The 19,373-nt window shown below is 50.0% G+C and overlaps 1 protein-coding gene across 2 annotated transcripts in view; it reads left to right on the top strand.

Moving 5' to 3' along the window:
• The window catches only part of LSAMP (limbic system associated membrane protein), a 991,767-nt gene extending 973,915 nt beyond the window's left edge, over positions 1–17,852 (top strand). For both annotated transcript variants that reach the window (XM_059838035.1, XM_059838034.1), the window contains one exon: positions 10,488–17,852. In XM_059838035.1, coding sequence (XP_059694018.1) covers positions 10,488–10,585 — 98 coding nt within the window. In that variant the 3' untranslated portion in view covers positions 10,586–17,852. The remainder of the gene's footprint in view (positions 1–10,487) is intronic.
• The last annotated feature ends 1,521 nt before the right edge of the window (positions 17,853–19,373 follow it).

Below are 19,373 nucleotides of genomic sequence, written 5' to 3'. Positions count from 1 at the left end.
GGCTTGCATGATTAATACAGCTGTCTAAGCGCTCTCTCGAAAAACAAAAACAACCAGAAAGGAGAGAAAGGAGAAGGGAGGTGTGGGATTTGGGGGGGGGGGGGGGGGGGGGTGGGGAGGAAGGGTGTGCATGGGGATAAAATCCAACTATTCCAAAGAAATCAGGCTTGCAGAAAAAGCAGAGCACTCTTGGAAGGCCTTCCCTCCCATGGGTGAGCAGGTCTGTCAGCAGAGCTCCCCTGCAAAAGGGAGAGGCCTCGTGGCAAGGTGAGCAAGGAGCAATGTGCGTGGTCCTTCCCTAGCATCGCCTGCATGTCCCTCTGCAGCCGGGGAGTGGATGCATGAGTGGGAGCATGGGATCAGGCCCTGGAGAAGGATGTGCTCTGACCAGCATGGCTTCAGCAGGGTCTGGTCAAGCAGCCCTCCGGTAGGTGTTGCAGCCACACAGGCACACTGACCCTTGGTGACACTGCTCAGCCACGTCACCGTACTCACCCTGTGCTCAGAGGCACAGCCCGCATGCACTGAGCAATCTCCAGACACCCAAGAACATCTAATGAGGAACAGGAATAGCTTCCTACATCTTTTCCATTGCTCCTACTCATCCAGCTGAAGGCCTGCTCAGCAGCCTGTGTAAGCTGTATTAACTTTCCCTTTTTAATACTGATCTGGAAATGAGCTATGGGAAGCCACGATGGCTTCCTGCTCTGACTTTTCCCAGGCCTGGGCCAGGTATTATAGCCATGCTTGCACTGTCAGGGTGTTAAGGGGACCAGGAGTCTCACTCTGGGATCGCACACACACAGACACTTCCATATTGTGTGAAGAGAACTACAGGGAGCACAAGGGTAGTATTTACTTAGACCCCACGCTTTAGAGACATATACCAGTGCCTGGGCCCAGCTTGACTGTCGTGACATCTCTAATTCACTGAAATACTGAGAATGACATCCCTAAGATGATCTCAAGGACAGACTGGGAGGACACTTTTCTGCAGATATTAGAGAAAGATAGGGAGAGCAGAGGCTGCAGTAGGACTGGATTTCAGTACCAGAGTAACCTCAAGCATGCTGACCCACTCTCCACCCCAATTTAGTTGTTTTTCTTCTCCAGTCACCCCTATGCATGTCACCCGCCTCTTCATTTCTGTCCACAGCCACTCAAATCTTTCCTATGCCATATATCCAGTAAAGCTTGTAGAAAACCATAGCAGGGATGAAGTGAGTAAACAGACAGACATGAAACTGATGAAAATATTAATTTTTCAAGAGGTTCAAGAGCCTCCAATTAGCAAACCTGCTTCCTAAGGCTATGCGTGCTCTGGGTGAGGGGAGCTATGCTGTTTGTCCTCTATTGAGACACTGGGTTATGTGCTTGGCATCACCTTTGGTCTGCTGTGCCCTACACATGTGCTTGAGAGATGAGCAGGAGAGGGATTGCTTTATCCTTGGAAAGCAAAAAGCAGAAAAAGCTCAGATATTCCCCATAATGACTCCTGAAAAAGTCTGTGCTATGTGGTTTGTTTGTTTGTTCATTTGTTTTATTCTTTGCTTGTAGAATGAGAGTCGTTAATGTGTGATTTGAAAACAATACAGTTTTAGGTATCTGATTTTGTATCAGTCACTGGGGAAGGTGGGGTTTGGGGGGTGGTTGATTTTTTAAAAATAAACCTTCAGTTGCTAGGGAAATTAAAAGGGTGGGAGAAAAATTCTTCAGCTATGAGAAAATATTGAAACTTTTTATATACACAAGACAGATCTGATGATGAAAGATCTGTGTAACCTTGAAATAAAGGTGGTCTATCCACCACCAACCGCACTGGTCAGGATAACAGTTCAATTTTAGACTAGGATTACTGTAAACCAGCTCCAGGATAAATGGTGTAAGCAGACAGCTCTTGAGCACCACGACCTTCTCAGAAAGACACTGAGAAATACAATTTCAGGGATATTCTTCAGACCTTAGGAAAGGATTGGTGAGCTGCATTACAGAATGAATCTTCATTCCTCTAAGACATGAGGTATGATAGATGAGTACTTCGTACACCATGAATAAGCTCCAAAACATGGGGAAGAACTGTTCAGTGCTAAAAAAGCATGAGCAAATTCTGAAATACATTAAACCAAGTGCAAAGATTGATAGACACCAGCGACATTTCCTTAATTTTGTTGGAGAGTTGCTGGAAGGCATCCTCCCCAGCTTACACAGTGGTACTTGCACCTCTAGGAAAGCCAGCCTAGTGCCACTGCAGTCACAGTCAAGTTTTAATTACAGGAGTAGAACTGGTAGTGACAATGGGGAGTGAGCAGGCAATGAGCAAAATAGCTTCAACACTGAGAACAGGGAAGAAAAAAAGTGTCTTCTTGCAAGAGAAGGGGGGACGAACAGGAAAGAAATAAGAAAAAAAGCCCCAAATGAACCCTAGTAAGTAGAAGCTGGTAATCCCTAAAACCTCAGAGAAGAGTGCAAAGCCCTGGAAGAAAGAAATTAATAACTTTCAAAGTATGACCTTGAAAATGGAATTAACAGTATTCCTCCCTTTTAAGCCTTCATGATAATAAAGATTTCATCTTCTGAAGCCCTGGCAAGAGAGTCAACAGAGTAGGAAAAATTGCTTCCTGCAGAGCAGCTGGCAAGTGCAAGCCTAAGACCCCTACAGCCCCAGGGAGTGAGATGATAGAGACACCTGCATGATGCACACCCTCTTTCCCTTGTGCCTTCTGCTTTGGAAGTGGGGTTTCTTGTTCCCCCCCCCCCCCCCCCCCCCCCCATTTTTAATCCTATTTTTTGCTCAAGAAGCAGAACTCCAGCCTTTACTGTAAGAGTAAAGAGTTGGCTTATCAACAACATGGAGGCCAGAGCTTCTTAGAGTGGACAGCACCTGGAAAAACAGCAGGCTGGCTATACTTGGTTTATCATCACTCCTTCCTTCCCAGCACAGACAAGTTCTCCATGCCCATCCCATGCTGCTTTCTGGCTTCTCTTCCATTCAGAAACTCATAGGGACCAATTACCCTCTAACACCAGATTTTACCTTGCACTCCCTGGCAGGATCCCAAGGGCAGATTCCCCAAAGCAAATTAAGAGCCAGGAGCTCTCTGATGCCCTTTGAACCTTCTCGGTGGGCTCTCTTCCACCAGCAAACTCCAGATATGTCTAGCTCTGGAGTCTTGTTAATGTAAATAAGAGAAAAACTGGCACCCGCTGTCTCTTCTGCCTTCATTTTGGTTTACTCAGGTGATGAGATTGCCAAATGTGGATGTGAAACATATAAATGGGTGGATGATTTTTTTTTTCCTTTAGGAATGTATCTGCCCTCTGCTTGCATCTCAAATGATCTTTTTTAAAGGTCTGTGCTGAGAATTTCAAAAGTAACGGGTTCAGTTTCTGCTGGTGATCATGGTGCACACATTTGGAGACTAGCCTCTTGTAAACTTGTGGGTTTACTTACACATCTGCCCTCATTTGCTTCTTGAGCAAGGCTTGTGTGTCATGGCACATCCCCCTCTCTAATGGGCCCCTTTAAGGGTGCTGCTGGTGTTACAAAAAGGAGCTGGAGGGAGTGGAGACAGAAGGGGGAGTATCTGTGTGGGGGAAGTAGAATAATAGGATGGCTTGGGTTGGAAGGGACCTTAAAGATCATCTGGTTTCAAATCCCCTGCTATGGCCAGGTCACCTTCCGCTAGACCAGGTTTCTTAAATCCCATCCAATCAGGCACTGAACATTTCCAGGGATGGGATATCCACAGTTTCTGTGAATGCCTCTCTACTTTTTTAGTGAAAAATTTTTTCCTTATATACAATCCCTCTTTCAATGTAAGACCATTATCCCTTGTGCTATCGCTACACACCCTTACAAAAAGCCCTTGTCAGCCCCCTTTAGGTGCTGGAAGACCGTGGTGAGGTCTCATAGAGCCTTCTCTTCTCAAGGCTGAACAACTCTGACTCTTTCAGCCTGTCTTCACAGGAGAGGTGCTCCAGCCCTCTGAGAATCTTCATGGCCCTTCTCTGGACTCACAGCAACAGGTCTATTTTCATGCTGGGGGCCCATCATAAGAATAAGTGGAGTAAGTAGAGTGGGTTGCAGACTTCACCACCAACCCCTGCACCCTCGGTTTCTGCAGCCGTAGTGGGTAGATATCCTGCTTTTTAAGTGTCTTCCAAAGAGGTTTTGCCGAGGCTGCAGATGTAGTGGTTGTGGAAAGATGCAGGCTGGTGGGGACCAGATTCCGTGCCACATCCATGTGGCCGTCCGTGGCTGGCTCAGGGCGGTGGCTCGGAGCGCGCAGAGCTGGCTCCCTTCCCTGTGCCGTGGGGACCCGGGGTGTTCCCGGGCGGGTGTGCAGAGCCGCCTAGCCCCGGGGTTATTCCCAGAGTTTCCCGTGCCGTTCCCAGCCCGGAGTCTGCCTGGATGGCGAGGCGGGTTTGGCGTCCTTCGTCTGCCACCTCGCGGGGAAGAAGCGGCGCTTCGGCGGCGGCTCCCGGGCGGTGACAGAGGGACAGGGGGACCCCGCAGCGAGCAGCCGGCCAAGGCAGGTGACAGAAATGACGAGTACGAGCGCTGTTCCCCTGCATGAGACCACAGCCCTAGCAGCACACCACCGCTTGCTCGTTCCCCTTTTTCGGACTTGCTTGTTTCGGACCTGTTTCGGGTCTGAGCTTCTCCGGGCACCACGTCCATACCCGAACAGCTCTGCTGGAAACCCAGCTTTTCCCTGTACTTCTGAGCCCGGGCTGGTACTGGCTGCCTGCCTTTGCAGTCCTGGTACTGATGCCCTCTTTCCATAAGCACCATCACTCCCCTCTCCCATTCTCCCTCATCCTTGTTTTCCAGTGCCTGGTCAGGACCTAATTTCTTCTCTTTATCTCCCCTTTTCCCAGGTCCCGTTCTCATTACATACCTAACCTTTGTGCTTACACAACGTCATCCGTTTCCTCCTCCTCACCCTGGCTGACCCCTCCTCCCCTTGCCCTCCTCCATGAACATTCCAATATTGCCATTTCAGCTGAAGATCATTTCCTGTGCTGTGGACCAACATTGGTACAAGTGCAAGGTTCATCCTGTCACCTCAGTCCACCTTACCCCCTTCCTATATCTCTCATTGTAGTAGCCTTTTCCCATGCCTCTGCCCAGATGCCCGTATGTATTTTTCACCGCCTCATGCAACCCCCAACCCCAGTGGGTTTTAAAAGGCCAACACAAGCCGTGAAGCAGGGCCTGTGCAGGGCTGGCCTTCCAGCCTCGGACATCGCTGCAGAAGCTGAGTGTGTTGCAAGCTTTCATGACAAAAAGACTCATCTTTCCTGGGAAGAGCTGAACACTCTGCAGCTAATTCTTCCCACACTGAGCAGTTTCCTTAGCCTAACTCTCCCATAGTCAGCAGAGGAGGGTGCAGAGCAAGGAATGACTGAGACAGTTTTAATCTAGCCAGTTCAGGTAGCAACTAACAGCAGGCGGCATGCCAGGCCACCTGTTAATGTCAAGGTCCTAATGTCACAGGAGAACATAGCACCCAAATTTAATGTGGGGCCACAATGTCATTGCCGGCAGCTGACTGCTGCTGTGCTTCTTAAAGAGCTGAGGGAGGCTGTGGATATGGAAAGCTCCAGGCAGTCAACAAGTGACCAGACAAGTTCACAGAAAAAGAAATTAATCCCAAAGGGGCGCAGCTTCTGCTGGCTCATAATGACTCTGAAGCAGCTGAGGTAGGCCAGTATGATGCCATGCTGGCCACATGCTCCTGGCTGGCCCCCGCAGAGGACAGGATGAAGGTTAGACAAGACCCTTGGACTGACCCAGCAAAGGTCCTTCCTTGTCGTGTGTTCCTCAGGCTGTTTTTGAGGATGAGAGCAGCTCTTGGCTTTGCAATCTGGCTGTGGTTTGCTCTGAATGCAAGCTGCACCCTGCTTTTCTCATCTTCCCCTGCCATCTAATCCAAGTCCCCCCATCCTTCTCACTGTGTCTTTTCCCACACTTTTCATGGGAGTAGGAGCAGTTCTTGAATCATCACACACACAAGCACTACAGCTATCCCACGCCAAGCCTGATGCAGTAGCACACACCCCACGTCCTCTCTAATGAAACCTTGGCTAGGCTGGCTTGCAGCCCAGTGCATGTGAGGGCATGCAGCAACTCTTCTGCCCCATGCTGCATGGAACAGTTTGCCTGCAGGACTGTTAGGCACTAGGTGAAATTACTGATGTCCCAAATTTAAGGGTCTTGCCACCCCTTCTGCATCTTCACTCAGAAGAATGTGGAAGTTCTCTCAGAGGCGTTAGGGGGGACTCATGGAGCCTCTCTGTGCCAGGCTGCTGTTCTGGGCTGTTACACACAGGCAGGTGGGCAGGAGCAGTGAGGTCACTGTGGCATGGCTCTGTTTTTCTCATTGTTAAATTTAAGGATGAAGCTAGGATTACACTGTCTTGAGGAGAGGGGTGGGATGCGGGCTGCACATGGTTCCCTTCAGCCATGTGAGAACTACAGCTCTCTAAATCTTGGCCAAAGCTACTTTGTGGCATGGCACCAATGCAGATCACCCAGGCTGAACATGTGGCACCAATAAAGCCTTGGAAACACAGGATGCAGTGTCCCATGCACTTGTGTTGCAGCACAATTAGGCACCATGGCAGGGCTCCAGCTGCCTCTGCACCAGGTATCCAAATGTCTCACATTTGGAGCAAGGAAGAGCAGTGCAGTTGTTCTACCCCTTGACAGCTTTCAGTCTGTTCCTTCTTGATTTGCTTAATGGGATCAGACTCAGTCAGCATTTAGGGTCTGGGGTCCATTAGGGGTTTAGCTGTGAAATTCTACCAGATATTCATATTAGCTCATCAGCATCAGAAACCAAATTTCCTCCCCTACAAAGCTGTTGCGTGGTCATGGACTTGACAGTGCTGTCCAATTGCCGGGGAGGGGCGGGGCGGGGCGGGGCGGGGGGATGAATAGCCCGGGATATTATAGCGAATTCCCAGAGCACAGGCTCAAGGTTACCGAAGCGGGAGACCGCAGGCACAGCCCCGAAGCTCTCGGTGCCAGCGGACAGGGAGCAGGGATGGCCCGCCGGGGACCTTTCGGTGGAGGGGCTTTCTGCGCCTCCCCACCGGCGGGGGCGGCTCCCCGCGGCGGCCGCCAGAGGGCGCCAGAGACCGCGGGCTGGCCCACGGCTGCTGCGGTCCCGGGATGGAGAGGGGATGTGACATCGGGATCGCGAGGGGATGTGACATTGGGACTGCGGGACCGGGATGGCGAGGGGATGTGACATGGGGACTGCGGGACCGGGATGGCGCGGGGATGCGTGGGGATGCCGAGGGGGCTACAGGGCAGGGGGCTTGCGAGGGGCCTGTGGGCTGGGGGCTGCAGGGATGGGGGTTTGTGGGGGGGTCTGTGCGCTCGGAGGCTCGGGGGCTGCGGTGTGCGTGTGCACGCCTGGGGGAGCTGTGCCCACGCGTGCCTGTCCGCATGTGCCACGGGGGGGGCGCGCGAGGGGAGGGCAGTGTGCAGGTGGAGGTGCGCGCTCGGGTGTGCGGCTTCTGCAGCACACCGTGGCCGCCGTGGCGGCTTGCACTGTCCCCTCAACGTGGGTGCTCACCCGTGGCCGTGTGGGTGGGCACGGGCACGCACAGCCCACAGCAGCAGCTGCTCGTGCACACACATGAAGAAGTCATCATGCAAACATGGGCTGGCAAAGCCTGAGGTGTGCCTAGGAAGGGAGGGTGACAGTGATAGAATGAATTGAAAACAGATGCTATTTCCTGCAGAAAATCTTGCTCAAAGACAAGCATTTTACTTTCTTCCAGCTCTTTCTTTCTTATTACACTTGAGCAGCTGTTGTCCTCCAAAACATTATTTTGTGATGGAATTATAACCTTCCCACATTTTTACAGTACTTGTGACAGTAAATGTAGCACCCACGGCAGGTACTCTAGTTAGCTGTGCTGTAAAACTCAGAGATTCCCTGTGGCCCCAGGGTTATGTGCAGAGGCCACACTGGATTCCAGGGTTCCCAGTCAGCCTAACACACTGCCCAACACCTGCATAACCTGCTGGTAAGAACAGCTGCTGGTGTTAGCTTGTGGTGTGGCACAGAAGATGATCAGTTCTGCACATGGAGAGGTTTCTGCAGCCATCTGACTCGGACACACAGGGAGCCACAAGAACATGTATCATTTTTCATCTCTGGAGATGGGAGTTTTGGCTTTTCAGATGCCCTCAAATTTAGAGACACAAGCTCAAGCAGAACAGAAGCTGGTGTGACCCTCTCCCAAGTCCTCGATCGCACCACATGTCTTTGTGTGTCCTCTCTTACACCTAGACATTGCAGAGGCTCATCTCTTCACCACACCACTACCACACCATGCCATGCCTCTGCCCTCGGTCCAAACCAAGCTCACGAACTCTGATCCATTAGTTTAGATGCATTAAGGCAGCAGTACCCAGCCAAGGCCAAATGTCCCCTTGCCTCTGCTGTGCCGGGTGTGCAGTGCTTGCCATCACTGGTGCAAATGCCCTTGCTCTGGTTGCAAGGACACCCTAGAAAAGCGGCAAAGAAGAGGAATGGTTGTCACGAGTTTGTTATGTACATCTCCATGTATGTGTTAAGACAAATAGTATTTAAGCCACATAGCAAAAATGTGGTGGCTGAAATGTTTTTGTGGGCAACACACCCTGCCTGGTGTGCTCTTGTTCATTTGCTGGGCCAGAGGAGTCATGTTTTTTGCCAAAAAGGGATTCAAAAGCTCCCAAACAGCCTCCACACCATTATTTGACTGTGAGAGATACTTTTTCTGAAACATAGGTGAGGTAGGGGTAGTAGCTGAACTGAAACTTGTTCCTGAGTTTAGGGGAGGAAATAAAAGGAGTAAAAAAACCCCATTGCTGTAGGATTTGTGTGACAAGCCAAAAAATGTGGACTAGCTGAAAAAAAGAAAAAAGGAAGCCATAGATGGAACATAAATTTTCCACACAAATCAGCACATAGTTACTTAATAATGAAAGAATAGAACTGGGGCACAAACAGCTGCTCTAGTCAGCAACCTGAGGAAGAAATCAGACAAATGAAAGTCAATGGAATTTGAGGGACTCTAGAGACATCCCTCTTAGATTTGCTGCCTTTTAGTCACCAGCTTGTGTTTAATAGTGGCTGTGCTGCTGAGCAAGCCTGTGGCACCTGTGCTCCACCCAGGAGAGCAGAGCTATTCATCACTGCAGGTTGTGAGGGAGCAGTTGTACTTCAGTCTTATGGAGCTCTCATGAACAGGGCCTTTTTAAAATTTTTTTTTGCTCCCTTCTGCCATCAGAAACAGCTTTTCTTGGTAGTAAGCATGACTTTTCTTCCACAGGAGAAGCAGGATCAGTTCCAACATAAAACCTCATCTCCATCTCCACACTCCAGCATCTTACAGGCACATATACGTATAAATGTACATGTTCATGTGTGCATGCATACATACATGAGCACTTTGTGTGCACGCACATATGATGAGCCTGCATTTACAGATCCACAGCCACGTGCACCTCCCTGCCCAGTTATAAAGAATAGGCTGCCGAGGCTTGGGATTGCAGGGCGAATTTAAAACAGCATCACTGCCGTTAAAGTCATCCAGAAAAGGGAACCCATAAATGAGAGGATGAATGAGAAGATGTGAGGAGTGTTAGCGCTTAATATTCCCGCAGCGAGGCTGAATTATTTGTTGCTGCAGCAGCGCGCTCCTCCCTGCCCCCTCTGACAGAGCCTGCAGATGCACATGCACTCACGTGCAACTTCATTTCCCCCCATCAGGAAAAATCAACCTCCCTGGCATACCCTGCAGCCTCACCCCGTAGGTGTCGTGCCACAGGGCTGTAAGTGCCACAGCCGAGCCTTCCTCCATCCTGATTCAGAAACAATTCATTACAGTGCAGCCCTGGGAGGGAGGAGAGGTGTCTGCTGGTTGGGCCCATGTTTTATTGATCAGACCACGGTGATGAATCAGCTCCTGTGGAGCTGGTGTCTGCCTGCAGACAGGTACTGGCCACTGCGTAGAATTACATGTCCTGGCATCTCAGGGCCACTACTGGGAAGGCAGCGGAGCAGGCAGGTGTGGGGGTGGTGACCAGGGGCTGCACCTGCAAAGGGGTAAACCATATCCCTGCACTGAAAGACCAGCAGCTCCCAGCTAAAGGCACAGCAAGGGCTGGGATGTGGTCAGCAGCCAGGGCTGAGCCTTCCCTCTTGCTCCAGGCCCTGTTCCTCCAGCCTGGGTGTTGTTTAGGGAGACCCACAAGCCCTATTGGAGTGTTGGGCTGAGTGCTGATGAGCTGGCAGGCAGCAGCCTGTAGCTGGGCTGGAGGGAAGCTCACCAAGGTGGGAAGGTGGCTGTACCCTGCAGCCCAAACCCAGCACTGCAGGAACAGCCTGAGACTGAAGCGTTGTGTTCCTGTGTCACCCAAATCTCACTCAGCCTCGTGTAATCTTGTCTTCTTTTCTCTCCCTTCTCGCACCCTGCAGGACCCGGCACAGGGAGAGTAGACAACGGCTCCATGAGTTTGGCCGTCCCACTGTGGCTTCTGGCAGCGTCCCTGCTCTGCCTACTCAGCAAATGTTAATACAAATCAGAATTAAAAGAATAATATTAATAATAATTAAAAAACAACACGACAACAACAACACACAAAACAAAACGCGTTATACAGGAGACAGAGCGAAGAGAAGGGAGAGAGAAAAAAGGGGGGGGGAGAGAGAGAGACGACTGTTTCTTTCACAATTTTTGTGTGTTCAGGAGCGAAGAGGGGGGAGAGGAAAAATTACAGCAAAGAAGACTCAGCAACATTTAATCCAAAACCTGAAAAGTCGGCTGTCAAGTCATCGACTGCCTAGGAGGCAACACGAAGCGAGGGAGAGAATGGGGCACCAGCAAGGATCGTGTCGCCAGAGGATGCTGCAATGTAAACAATCCAACAAAACCTGCAAAGCCAATCAAAAAGAAGATCCCTTTTCTTTTCTCTCCTCCTTCCTCTTTTCCATACTCCCTCACTTTCCTTCCTTCCTCCTCTTTCTTTCTTTTGCAGAAAGAGGTCTTTGCTTCGGTGTCTATAGCTGTTTAACTTTTTGGATGCCCTGGGTCATTTTTGTGAGCTAATGCTCAGCCAGTTCATACTTTTAAAAACAAATTTAAAAAAAAAAAAAAGAAAAGAAAAGAGAAAAAAAAATATCTGCCACAAACCAGAGCAAGTCACCTGAAGCTCTCTGCACACTGGTGTCCTGTGAAGAACCCCTTCCTCTCTTCACTTCACCCTGCGTTCATGTGCACCAGCCCTTGCTAAACACCTTATTTCTTGTCACCTCCTTCATGCAACATCACCCCCACAGGCCTAATCTAAAGCTGTGTCAACTCTACTGAAAGCCTACTTTTTTTTCTTTTAAAATCCTCTTCCTTCCCCCCCCCCCTCAATTCAGCCAGGTGTCTTTCTCTTTCTCCTGTGTATGCCTGTGTGCGTGCGTGCGTGCATGCATGTGTGGCTCTTGCTCCGTCTTCCCTCTTTCTCTCTTTCTCTTGCTCTCTCTAAGCATGCAAAACAAGCAGCCCATGTGTACATATGCTCATCCTGTTGTAGATAATGTCCTGCCTTGTAAGTGTGAGACAAGATGCAGAGAGATCACTTAGAGAAGAGGGGTGAGGAGAGAGGGGCAGCTGCAGAACAGGTTCACCTTGTGTCCCCTCTCCTGTGTCCTCACTGGCTTTTTGTCTTCTGGCCACCTTGCTTGCAAGAGTCAGTCTGCACTGTTGTCTAGGCTTTTTCTCCTCTCCTACTTCCAACCTGTTTGGCTCTCAGCCTCCAAGTACCAGTGTAGCAGCTCTTGCTATGCATGAGTGCTTGCACACGTGCATGGGGGTGTGCACTCATGTGCAATTGTCCAAGCAAGCAGAAGAAACCAGGACTGGCCTACAATACTATGGATTGAAGAGTGCAGTCACCATTCCTTCTGGGGATGGGAGGCTGGGCTGGTGGGATGTGAGTGATGAGACCTTGGACATCACCAAGCAGCCATTCCTTTTAGATACAGTGTGCATAGGAACGATACCTCAACATGAAAACCACAATCTGGTCATTCCTAACCATTTTGGTAGACTTGCAAAAATAGAGCCAATACCCTTTTTCGTTACTTTGTTGTTTTTGTTCTTACTGTCCTCCCCAGTATAAAAGGAAATGTAGGCTGTGTAAGGGGGAGTGTGTGTGTGTGTGTGTGTGTGTGTGTGTGTGCGTGTACGTGCTGTATACCACTGCTATTACAAAACACACTGCAAATTCCACATTTGAAAGAAATTGGGTCAGAAAATGTCCAGGACCTGTGAATGTAAGAAATAAAACAAATGTCAGGTCCAAAATCCTGGGCTTGCAAAGAAGGAGCTTAAAATGATGCAGCAAAGAAGTGGGCAGTACAATTTCCCCTGCTCGTCTCTTATCTCAAGGGTGCTGGTCTTGCTGGAGAGTGCCCCACACTTCCCATGTGGCATAATCACATACAGAGGTGCCAACAAGAGAGGCTTTAGTGGTTCCCAAGTGAGGAGGCAAGTAAAAGCTGTGAGAAACAGGACTGAGAAAATGCTGAGCGGTGGCTGGAATTTGTCATACCAGCACAAGGTCTGCTGCAAGAGTGAGCAGGGGCTGCAGTGCCTGTGTGTGGGTGGGAGCAGTGAGAAGACTTCTGTGTCCCCTGGCCCATCACGAGCCATAGTATTCACCAGCAGCAAAGATGAAAAACACAGGGTTTATCAGGTAGGCCTTTTTTGGAGAGAAGGATGTGCAGGGGAGAGCTTGATTTAGCCCAGTGAAGTCGAGTGACCATCCCACGACAGCAGAGTGTTTACAGGTGCTCAGCCACTCAGATTTCAAGCAGCAGCCAGTTTGCTCCTCTGTCTTTGCCCTGTGCACCAGGGTAGTGGCAGGACGCTTGGCAGCTGTGCTCACATGCAGGCAAGGGGGAAACAGCTTGGCCTTGCAGTGTGCAGGAAGGGATGCCCACCAGGTGTCCCCTGACAGGAGGGGAAGTGGGAATTGCTGCCTGTGAGCCCATCCCCACCTTTGTGTGGGTGGGGCACAGCCCGGCGAGGCTTCTGCCTTGCACTGTGGCGCTGCCAGCGCTGCTGAGCTCAGCTGTTCCAAGAAGCAGCAGGCATGCAATTAAGCAGTCAAGGGCTCCTCCCAGGCAGCCAGAGTGAAAGGAAATTTATTAAAGGGACACGTGAGAGGCTGAAGTTTGAGCATTGCAAGAGCTGCTGTGGGATTGGATGGTGGTAATTTATGCTCCTCCGGACCCCAAAACCTGCAAGAGGGTGCAAGTTGCAAGTGGGCAACTGGTGCTTGAAATTTACCCAAGGCATCCAGGGATGGCTCCCTTCCTCCAAATTAGGGCAGTCATTGATGGGACTTGGGCATTTCCTTTGGAGACTGGTATGTGTCAGCCCATGAAAAAAAATGCCCTGCATCCTTCAGAGCATTCAGATGTCACAATCCTCGTGCCTAACCTTCAGGAGGGCCATCTAATTCAGTCTTAGAAACAAGTCCAGATTTTCTACTGCAGCAGGCCTCCTTTTTCCCCTGGTGCAGCCATAAAGTAACCCTGGTCCCAGAAGGCAGGTCTGGGAGTTGCATTCTTTCCTGCACGCTGGCATGAGGGAAACACACAGTGCTCTTTCTGGGGGCTGTACCTGTTCCTGGATTTATTGCCACAGGATTTATTTGTTGTCCTACTTTGACAAGCTGCTCCTAAGGGCTGAGTCAAGCCCTCTTTAGGTTCTTTGATGTCAGCCTGGTTGCTATGGTAGCACCTGTCCCATGTGTTCTCTGCATGTGCTTTTGTCACCGTGGGGTCACTCCTAGGCACTGGGGTCACACACATCAGACCTCTACAGTGTGATGGCAGTCATCTAGTCCCAGCACCTCATTATCAAATCTCATTATAAAGGAGTTTTGAGGGGATGGTTTTTTAGATGTCAAGGCGTATGGGAGATGTCTCACTAAAAGCAGAGCATCAATTTTTTTAAGCCATCTGCCCATTAGTGTGGGAAATGGCCCCAGATCCAGTGCTGGGGACTGGTCTTTCCTGCAGGCCCTGGGCAGATCTTTGCCTCTGTTGCATGGCTGTGAAACAGGGTGAAAGCCAGTTAATTGCAGACCTCTCTGAGAAAAGCCACCAACACCAAGTATGCCTGTTATCTGCAGAAGTGCTGAGAACTCTACTGCTGACAATGTCTGTTCCTAGGGAAAATATGGTAGGTTGGAGCTTGATTTTCTCCAAGAATCTAATCCTGTGAGCTGCAGTGTGCTTTACAGGGTGCTGTAATAATCCCCCTGTTTCTCCTGAACTCAAGGGGAACTCAAGCTCTCCTGAACTTTGAGGGATTGCTCAAAGCACCTGTTGAGAGGTGAGCCCAGATGAAGATAGGAACCACAGGCAAGGTCTAATGCTTTTTCCCATTCTTTCTCCCCTCCATCCTCTGATGGAGACGTTGCAATGGCTTTCCTCATCTCTCAGGCCCTTCTCTCTGAAACTTTCTCCTAATCATCTCTTTTCCCCGTTTACATTGCTATCTTCCCCATCACCTCCCAAAAAGCTGTGTTCTTGCTTCCTGCTGCCTCTCAGCTGCTTGGGGACCAGGGAAGATGGGTGTTTGGAATGGGACACCAGTTCCTTGAGCTTGTCAGTGTAATTGTGTTTGATTGATGGAGATTTAACATTAAGTGTTATAAAAAGATATGAACAAAATGGAAAAAAAATTGTATTTCTTCTACTGGTTTGTAAATATTACAAGAGTTACATGAGATGTCTGGTAATGTCAAAGCAGAGGAAAAAAAACTTAGATTTCATATATGGCCCCATAATTGCTAGCAGATTTCTAACCCTTTTCAGATGACCAAGAGGAGGGGTGAAGGCAAGTCTTTCTAAAGGAACTGGGCAGGGAAATGTAACCACCCCGAGCCACATGAACTCCATGCATGATTGTAGCATGTTGCTTGGAGCGTGTGCCTGGTCAGATGGAAAACGAAGCAAACGCCTGTCTCTGAATGGCTGGGAAGGGCGCCGTGGGATGCTCCAGCCGGCCAACACCTGTATCTTGGCAGTTGTGTTCATTTCTGTTTGTTTGCAGCCCCACACTCGCGAGCTCGTGGCTCAGTGATGCACCCTCTTCTCCTCCCCCGTACCTGCTTTCTTCACTGGTGAAGTTGTGTTGCCCCATGCTAACCCCGAGTGCATGTGAACGTGCCATTCATGGAGATCTCATTGGTGACATGCATTGTGTCAAGAGTTAGTCTTTGTCTGCACATCTTTCTCACACCACTGACTGTTCACCACTTGGGCAGATGCTTGTGCACTGCTGCTTGACCCACTTTTGGTCAAAGAACATCCAAGCCCCACCAGCTCTTCTTAGTTCCAGGTGCATCCAGACCATGCTCCCAGGCCACCTGTCTGAGCAAGCCCGTTCTGAAAGTCCAAGCACACGGCATGGACAAAGCCACCATCAAAAGCCATGTGGTCTCCAGGCTGGGTAGCAGCTACACATCTGGAAGGAATTTGGGGGAGCAGCAAAAAGTCCTGATGAAACAAGAGGATCTGAGAAGTCAGAGGAGTTATGCTAGAATCCTTCACAGACCCACCAGCAGATGATATTTCAGCTCAATTTTTGTGTAGTGTTTCATCACTTTGCCCTTCCCTGGTGAGGGAATCTGTGGGCACAGGGAAACACTTCTTCTCCTCCCAGCCCCTCACACCTCTGCTTCCTCTCCTCCAAGCACACTGACCTGCAGCCCAAATCATCATGGTGCTTGATGTGATGTAGCAACTGACATGGGGGATGGCTGACCAAGACAGTATGACAGAGGAGGTGCAAGGGGGGTGAGCAGTTCTCTCTCTTTCTCTCTCTCTCTCTCTCTCTTTCTCTCTCTCTCTCTCCTGATGGTGCACAATCTTTCTGCTTCTCTGACTCAAGGACACAAAACTTCTTGAGTTAGGGATGCCAGGAGCAAACTGTCTTATGGAAAGAGCAAAACTTGAGGCAGGGAAGTGATGGAGAAGCTGGATGGTAATTTCCAAGCTGTGATGCCGGTGGAAAAGGGTAGGGATGAGTGTTGTCCATCATCCATGCACAGAACTCTCAGGTTCACCAGCGAGGAGACCATGGCCTCTCAACGCTAATCTTAGAGTGGCTTCATTTCCAGTGGGATGCCCAGAAGATGATTTTTTTTAATTGCATGACTGCTGACTAAGCGCTGTGTCACACCACTAAAACCTCTTTCACTTTTCCTTCTTGTAACTTGCTAGAACAGTGATCAGGCAGCTCCCACAGCCCTCAGAATTTTGCCTAATGGTTGGCTTCCATTAGGGCAACATATGGTGCTTGCTTGTTGGTTCACTGGCTGTAACGGGGAGCAGAACTCATCTTGGTGAGAGTACGTTGCTATGGTCCTCTGTACCTCCGTGGGTCAAGGTGATAGAGCGAGGCAAGGAGATCTCCAAGGCAGGCCTTGGGCAAGAGGAGCAGCTCTCCTAATTAGCCCAGGAGGTGGGAAGCAAAGAGTCCTTCACCTGCTGCAGGCTTGGGTTAGCTGGTGTCACAGCAGCTCAGATGGCCCTGCAAGCCTTGTAGGAGTGGAGAAGGAGGGGACAGTGACAGGGGGACATGACTGCAGCACAGGTGGTGGGGGCTGCATGAGCAGCAGGGCTCCTTGGGCAGCGCAGCTGGGGAAGGGGCAGAGACTGCATTCCCGGTGGGCCCTTCTTTCCCTGCCTGTACTCATGGTGCATCAGGAGCTCCCTCCTGGCCTCCCAGGGCATGCTCACCATGCAGAAAAATGGGCCTCAGTGAGTAAAGCAGTGTGGCACCACAGTGGTTCCAGCCGTGTCCTGAGGAAAGGCGTGTGGATGTTTCTGTCCATAACGGAGGGGCCATGGGTGGAGACGAGGAGCAAGGCCTACTTAGGAGCCAGCCAGTGCGGAGAGCACGTCCCAGGCGGGGCTCTCCTTCTCCAGAATTGTGACATTTGCTCCCCATTCGGCCACACACAGGCTCATACGCACACGCCCGCCAGCTCCACGGCGCACATGCTACAGGAGTGCTCCCGGGACGCTCTCCTTCCCCACGCCCTCCACCACGCACAGCCAGGCAGGCGCTCAGCCACCTGCTGCTGGCCGTGGCTCTGCCTGTGACACACAGCTACGCTGTGACCTCCTGAGGAGCCAGGAGAAGGCCTGGGCATGCCTGTGCCTGTGCCTGCAGGAGCACATGTGTGTGCCAGGAAAGGGAGGAGGGGGCACAGAGCAGGAACTTGCCTCCACCGTGCCACCTCCCAAAATCATTCAACCTTCCCGGCTGGAGCCAAGATTCATCCTCTAGACCTTGAGAATGAAGTCCAGTCCCTTCTTCTTGCTACATGGTGGGGTGGTTAGAACTCTCCTCATTAACAGTGTTATATACATATAAATATATATATATATCTATATCTTTATATATATTTTTCCCCAGCACTGTAGACATGAGCTGAACTTCTCTTTGATGAAACGAGAAAATGGCCATTTTATTTTTCACCATTGTTTTGGTTTTGAAACTAGCTCTGTGAAAGAAAACTTTAAAAGCGCAAGTGTGTGTGTAAAAGAACCAATCAAAAAAATTAAACAACCCAACAAACAAATGAACAAAACCCAGTGATGGAATAAAAGAAAAAAAAGAAGCTTTTTATTTTTTCTTTTCTCTATGTATTTAACTTCTGTTATCTCGTTTCTGTTTCTTTACATGTATGAATGCTCTGCTCTTCTGTGATCTTAAAAAAAAATACAAAAAAATACAAAAATTAAATAAACGTGAAAAAGAGGTAATGTTTCTTCATTTCCCCTCCATTCCTTACATACTCTGGCTTGTCTCCTCTCTGATCATGACTAGTGATGACTTTCCAGCCCACAGGGGGAATGTGGGCCAGGATACCCCTTTCCTCACCTTCCTTAGAGGCACAAGGTGGTCCAGGGCTGCAAGTGGGGCAGGGGCCAGTGGCTTGGGACTGAGGGTGTTGTATCACCCCAAGCAGCCTGACCCCTTCGGTGCAGAGCCTGAGGAAGAAGAAAGCAGGCTGGCTGGAAATAGATGTGACATGAGGCTGCCAGGAGGAGATGCCATAGACAAAACTGCAGGGCACACCCCTGAAGTCAGCACTTGCCTTCAGCTTCTTGTTTGGTTTGGGGTTTTTTAACTAGTTAAATTGCATGATTTTATGTGTGTGCACAGATAGAGGTTGGGATCGAGGCTGCAGTCTCAGGAGGGGAAGAACAAGGAAGCTGATGGAAGGAATGAGCTGAGGCTGAGCTGCTTAGGCAAGCACAGGACAGGAGCACCAAAAGACAAAGCATGATGGAGGAAATGGTGGAGAGAGAGAAAGAGGGGGTGGTGGGGAAGGAGGCAGGAAATGCTGGCCAGAAAACAGCAGGATGCAGCACTGGAGAGGCCGGGTTTTATGACAAGGAGGGAGTGGGGAAGCAGGGGAATGGAGGGCACATGGGGCTTGGAATGAGAGCCACCAGGATAAGGGGAAGAGGGACAGGAGTCTCCTGCCATGGTCACAAGCGGGCATGAAAGGAATAGGTAAGAAGGGAGCCAGAGGACGAGGGCAGCAGAGTAGCCTGGGCAAGTTTACAAGCAAACACAGCCAAAGGGGTGAAGAAACCAAGAAGCAGAAAAAAACTGGTCAAAGGAGAAAGCAGCACCTGGGCAATTTAAATGTGAGGGTTGGACAACCCAGGACATCTACAGCCAAATTACTATAACGAGGATGTGTCATGTAAATGCCACCCAACTGTCATAGCCTGGCATCACTGTCCTTTTCCCAGTAGAATAATCTCTATTTCCTGGTAGCCCCCAAGGACACACCTAACTGTGCTACCGCACAGGGCAGCATGTGCCTGCAGCCAACACCAGGGCAGCAGCACAAGGCTACACATGGCCAGGCTCAGCCTGGGCTGCAGGAGAGCCTGGCTGCAGCTCTGAAAGAGCTCAGTCACTAGTGCTAGAGTGTGAAAAACCAGGGCTTCTTATTTCTGAGTCTACTCTGCCCACACCTGGGTGTTGCCTTCACTGCCTCTGCATCTCCACTGTCCTTCACTGCCTTCCACTGTCTCTCCTGTTGCCTATTTACAGTCCATTGGGGCAGAGACTTGAGACCTGCATACAAAGTAGGGATATATTCTGTGAAAAGAATTACAGCTAATTTTGTTTCTGGAAAATAACACATAGAACAATGTAAGCCTTATTTTCAGTAGAGTACAGGCTTTTCTTAAATTGTGTGAAATTAAATAGAACCAGAGCTGTCAGAAGCTCAGCACAAACAGTGGGCTAAACAGAGGTACATC

This window comes from Haemorhous mexicanus, chromosome 2 (assembly GCF_027477595.1).
Source record: "Haemorhous mexicanus isolate bHaeMex1 chromosome 2, bHaeMex1.pri, whole genome shotgun sequence".
In the NCBI taxonomy this organism is placed as follows: Eukaryota; Metazoa; Chordata; class Aves; order Passeriformes; family Fringillidae; genus Haemorhous; species Haemorhous mexicanus.
This window is presented reverse-complemented; position numbering and strand designations above follow the sequence as displayed.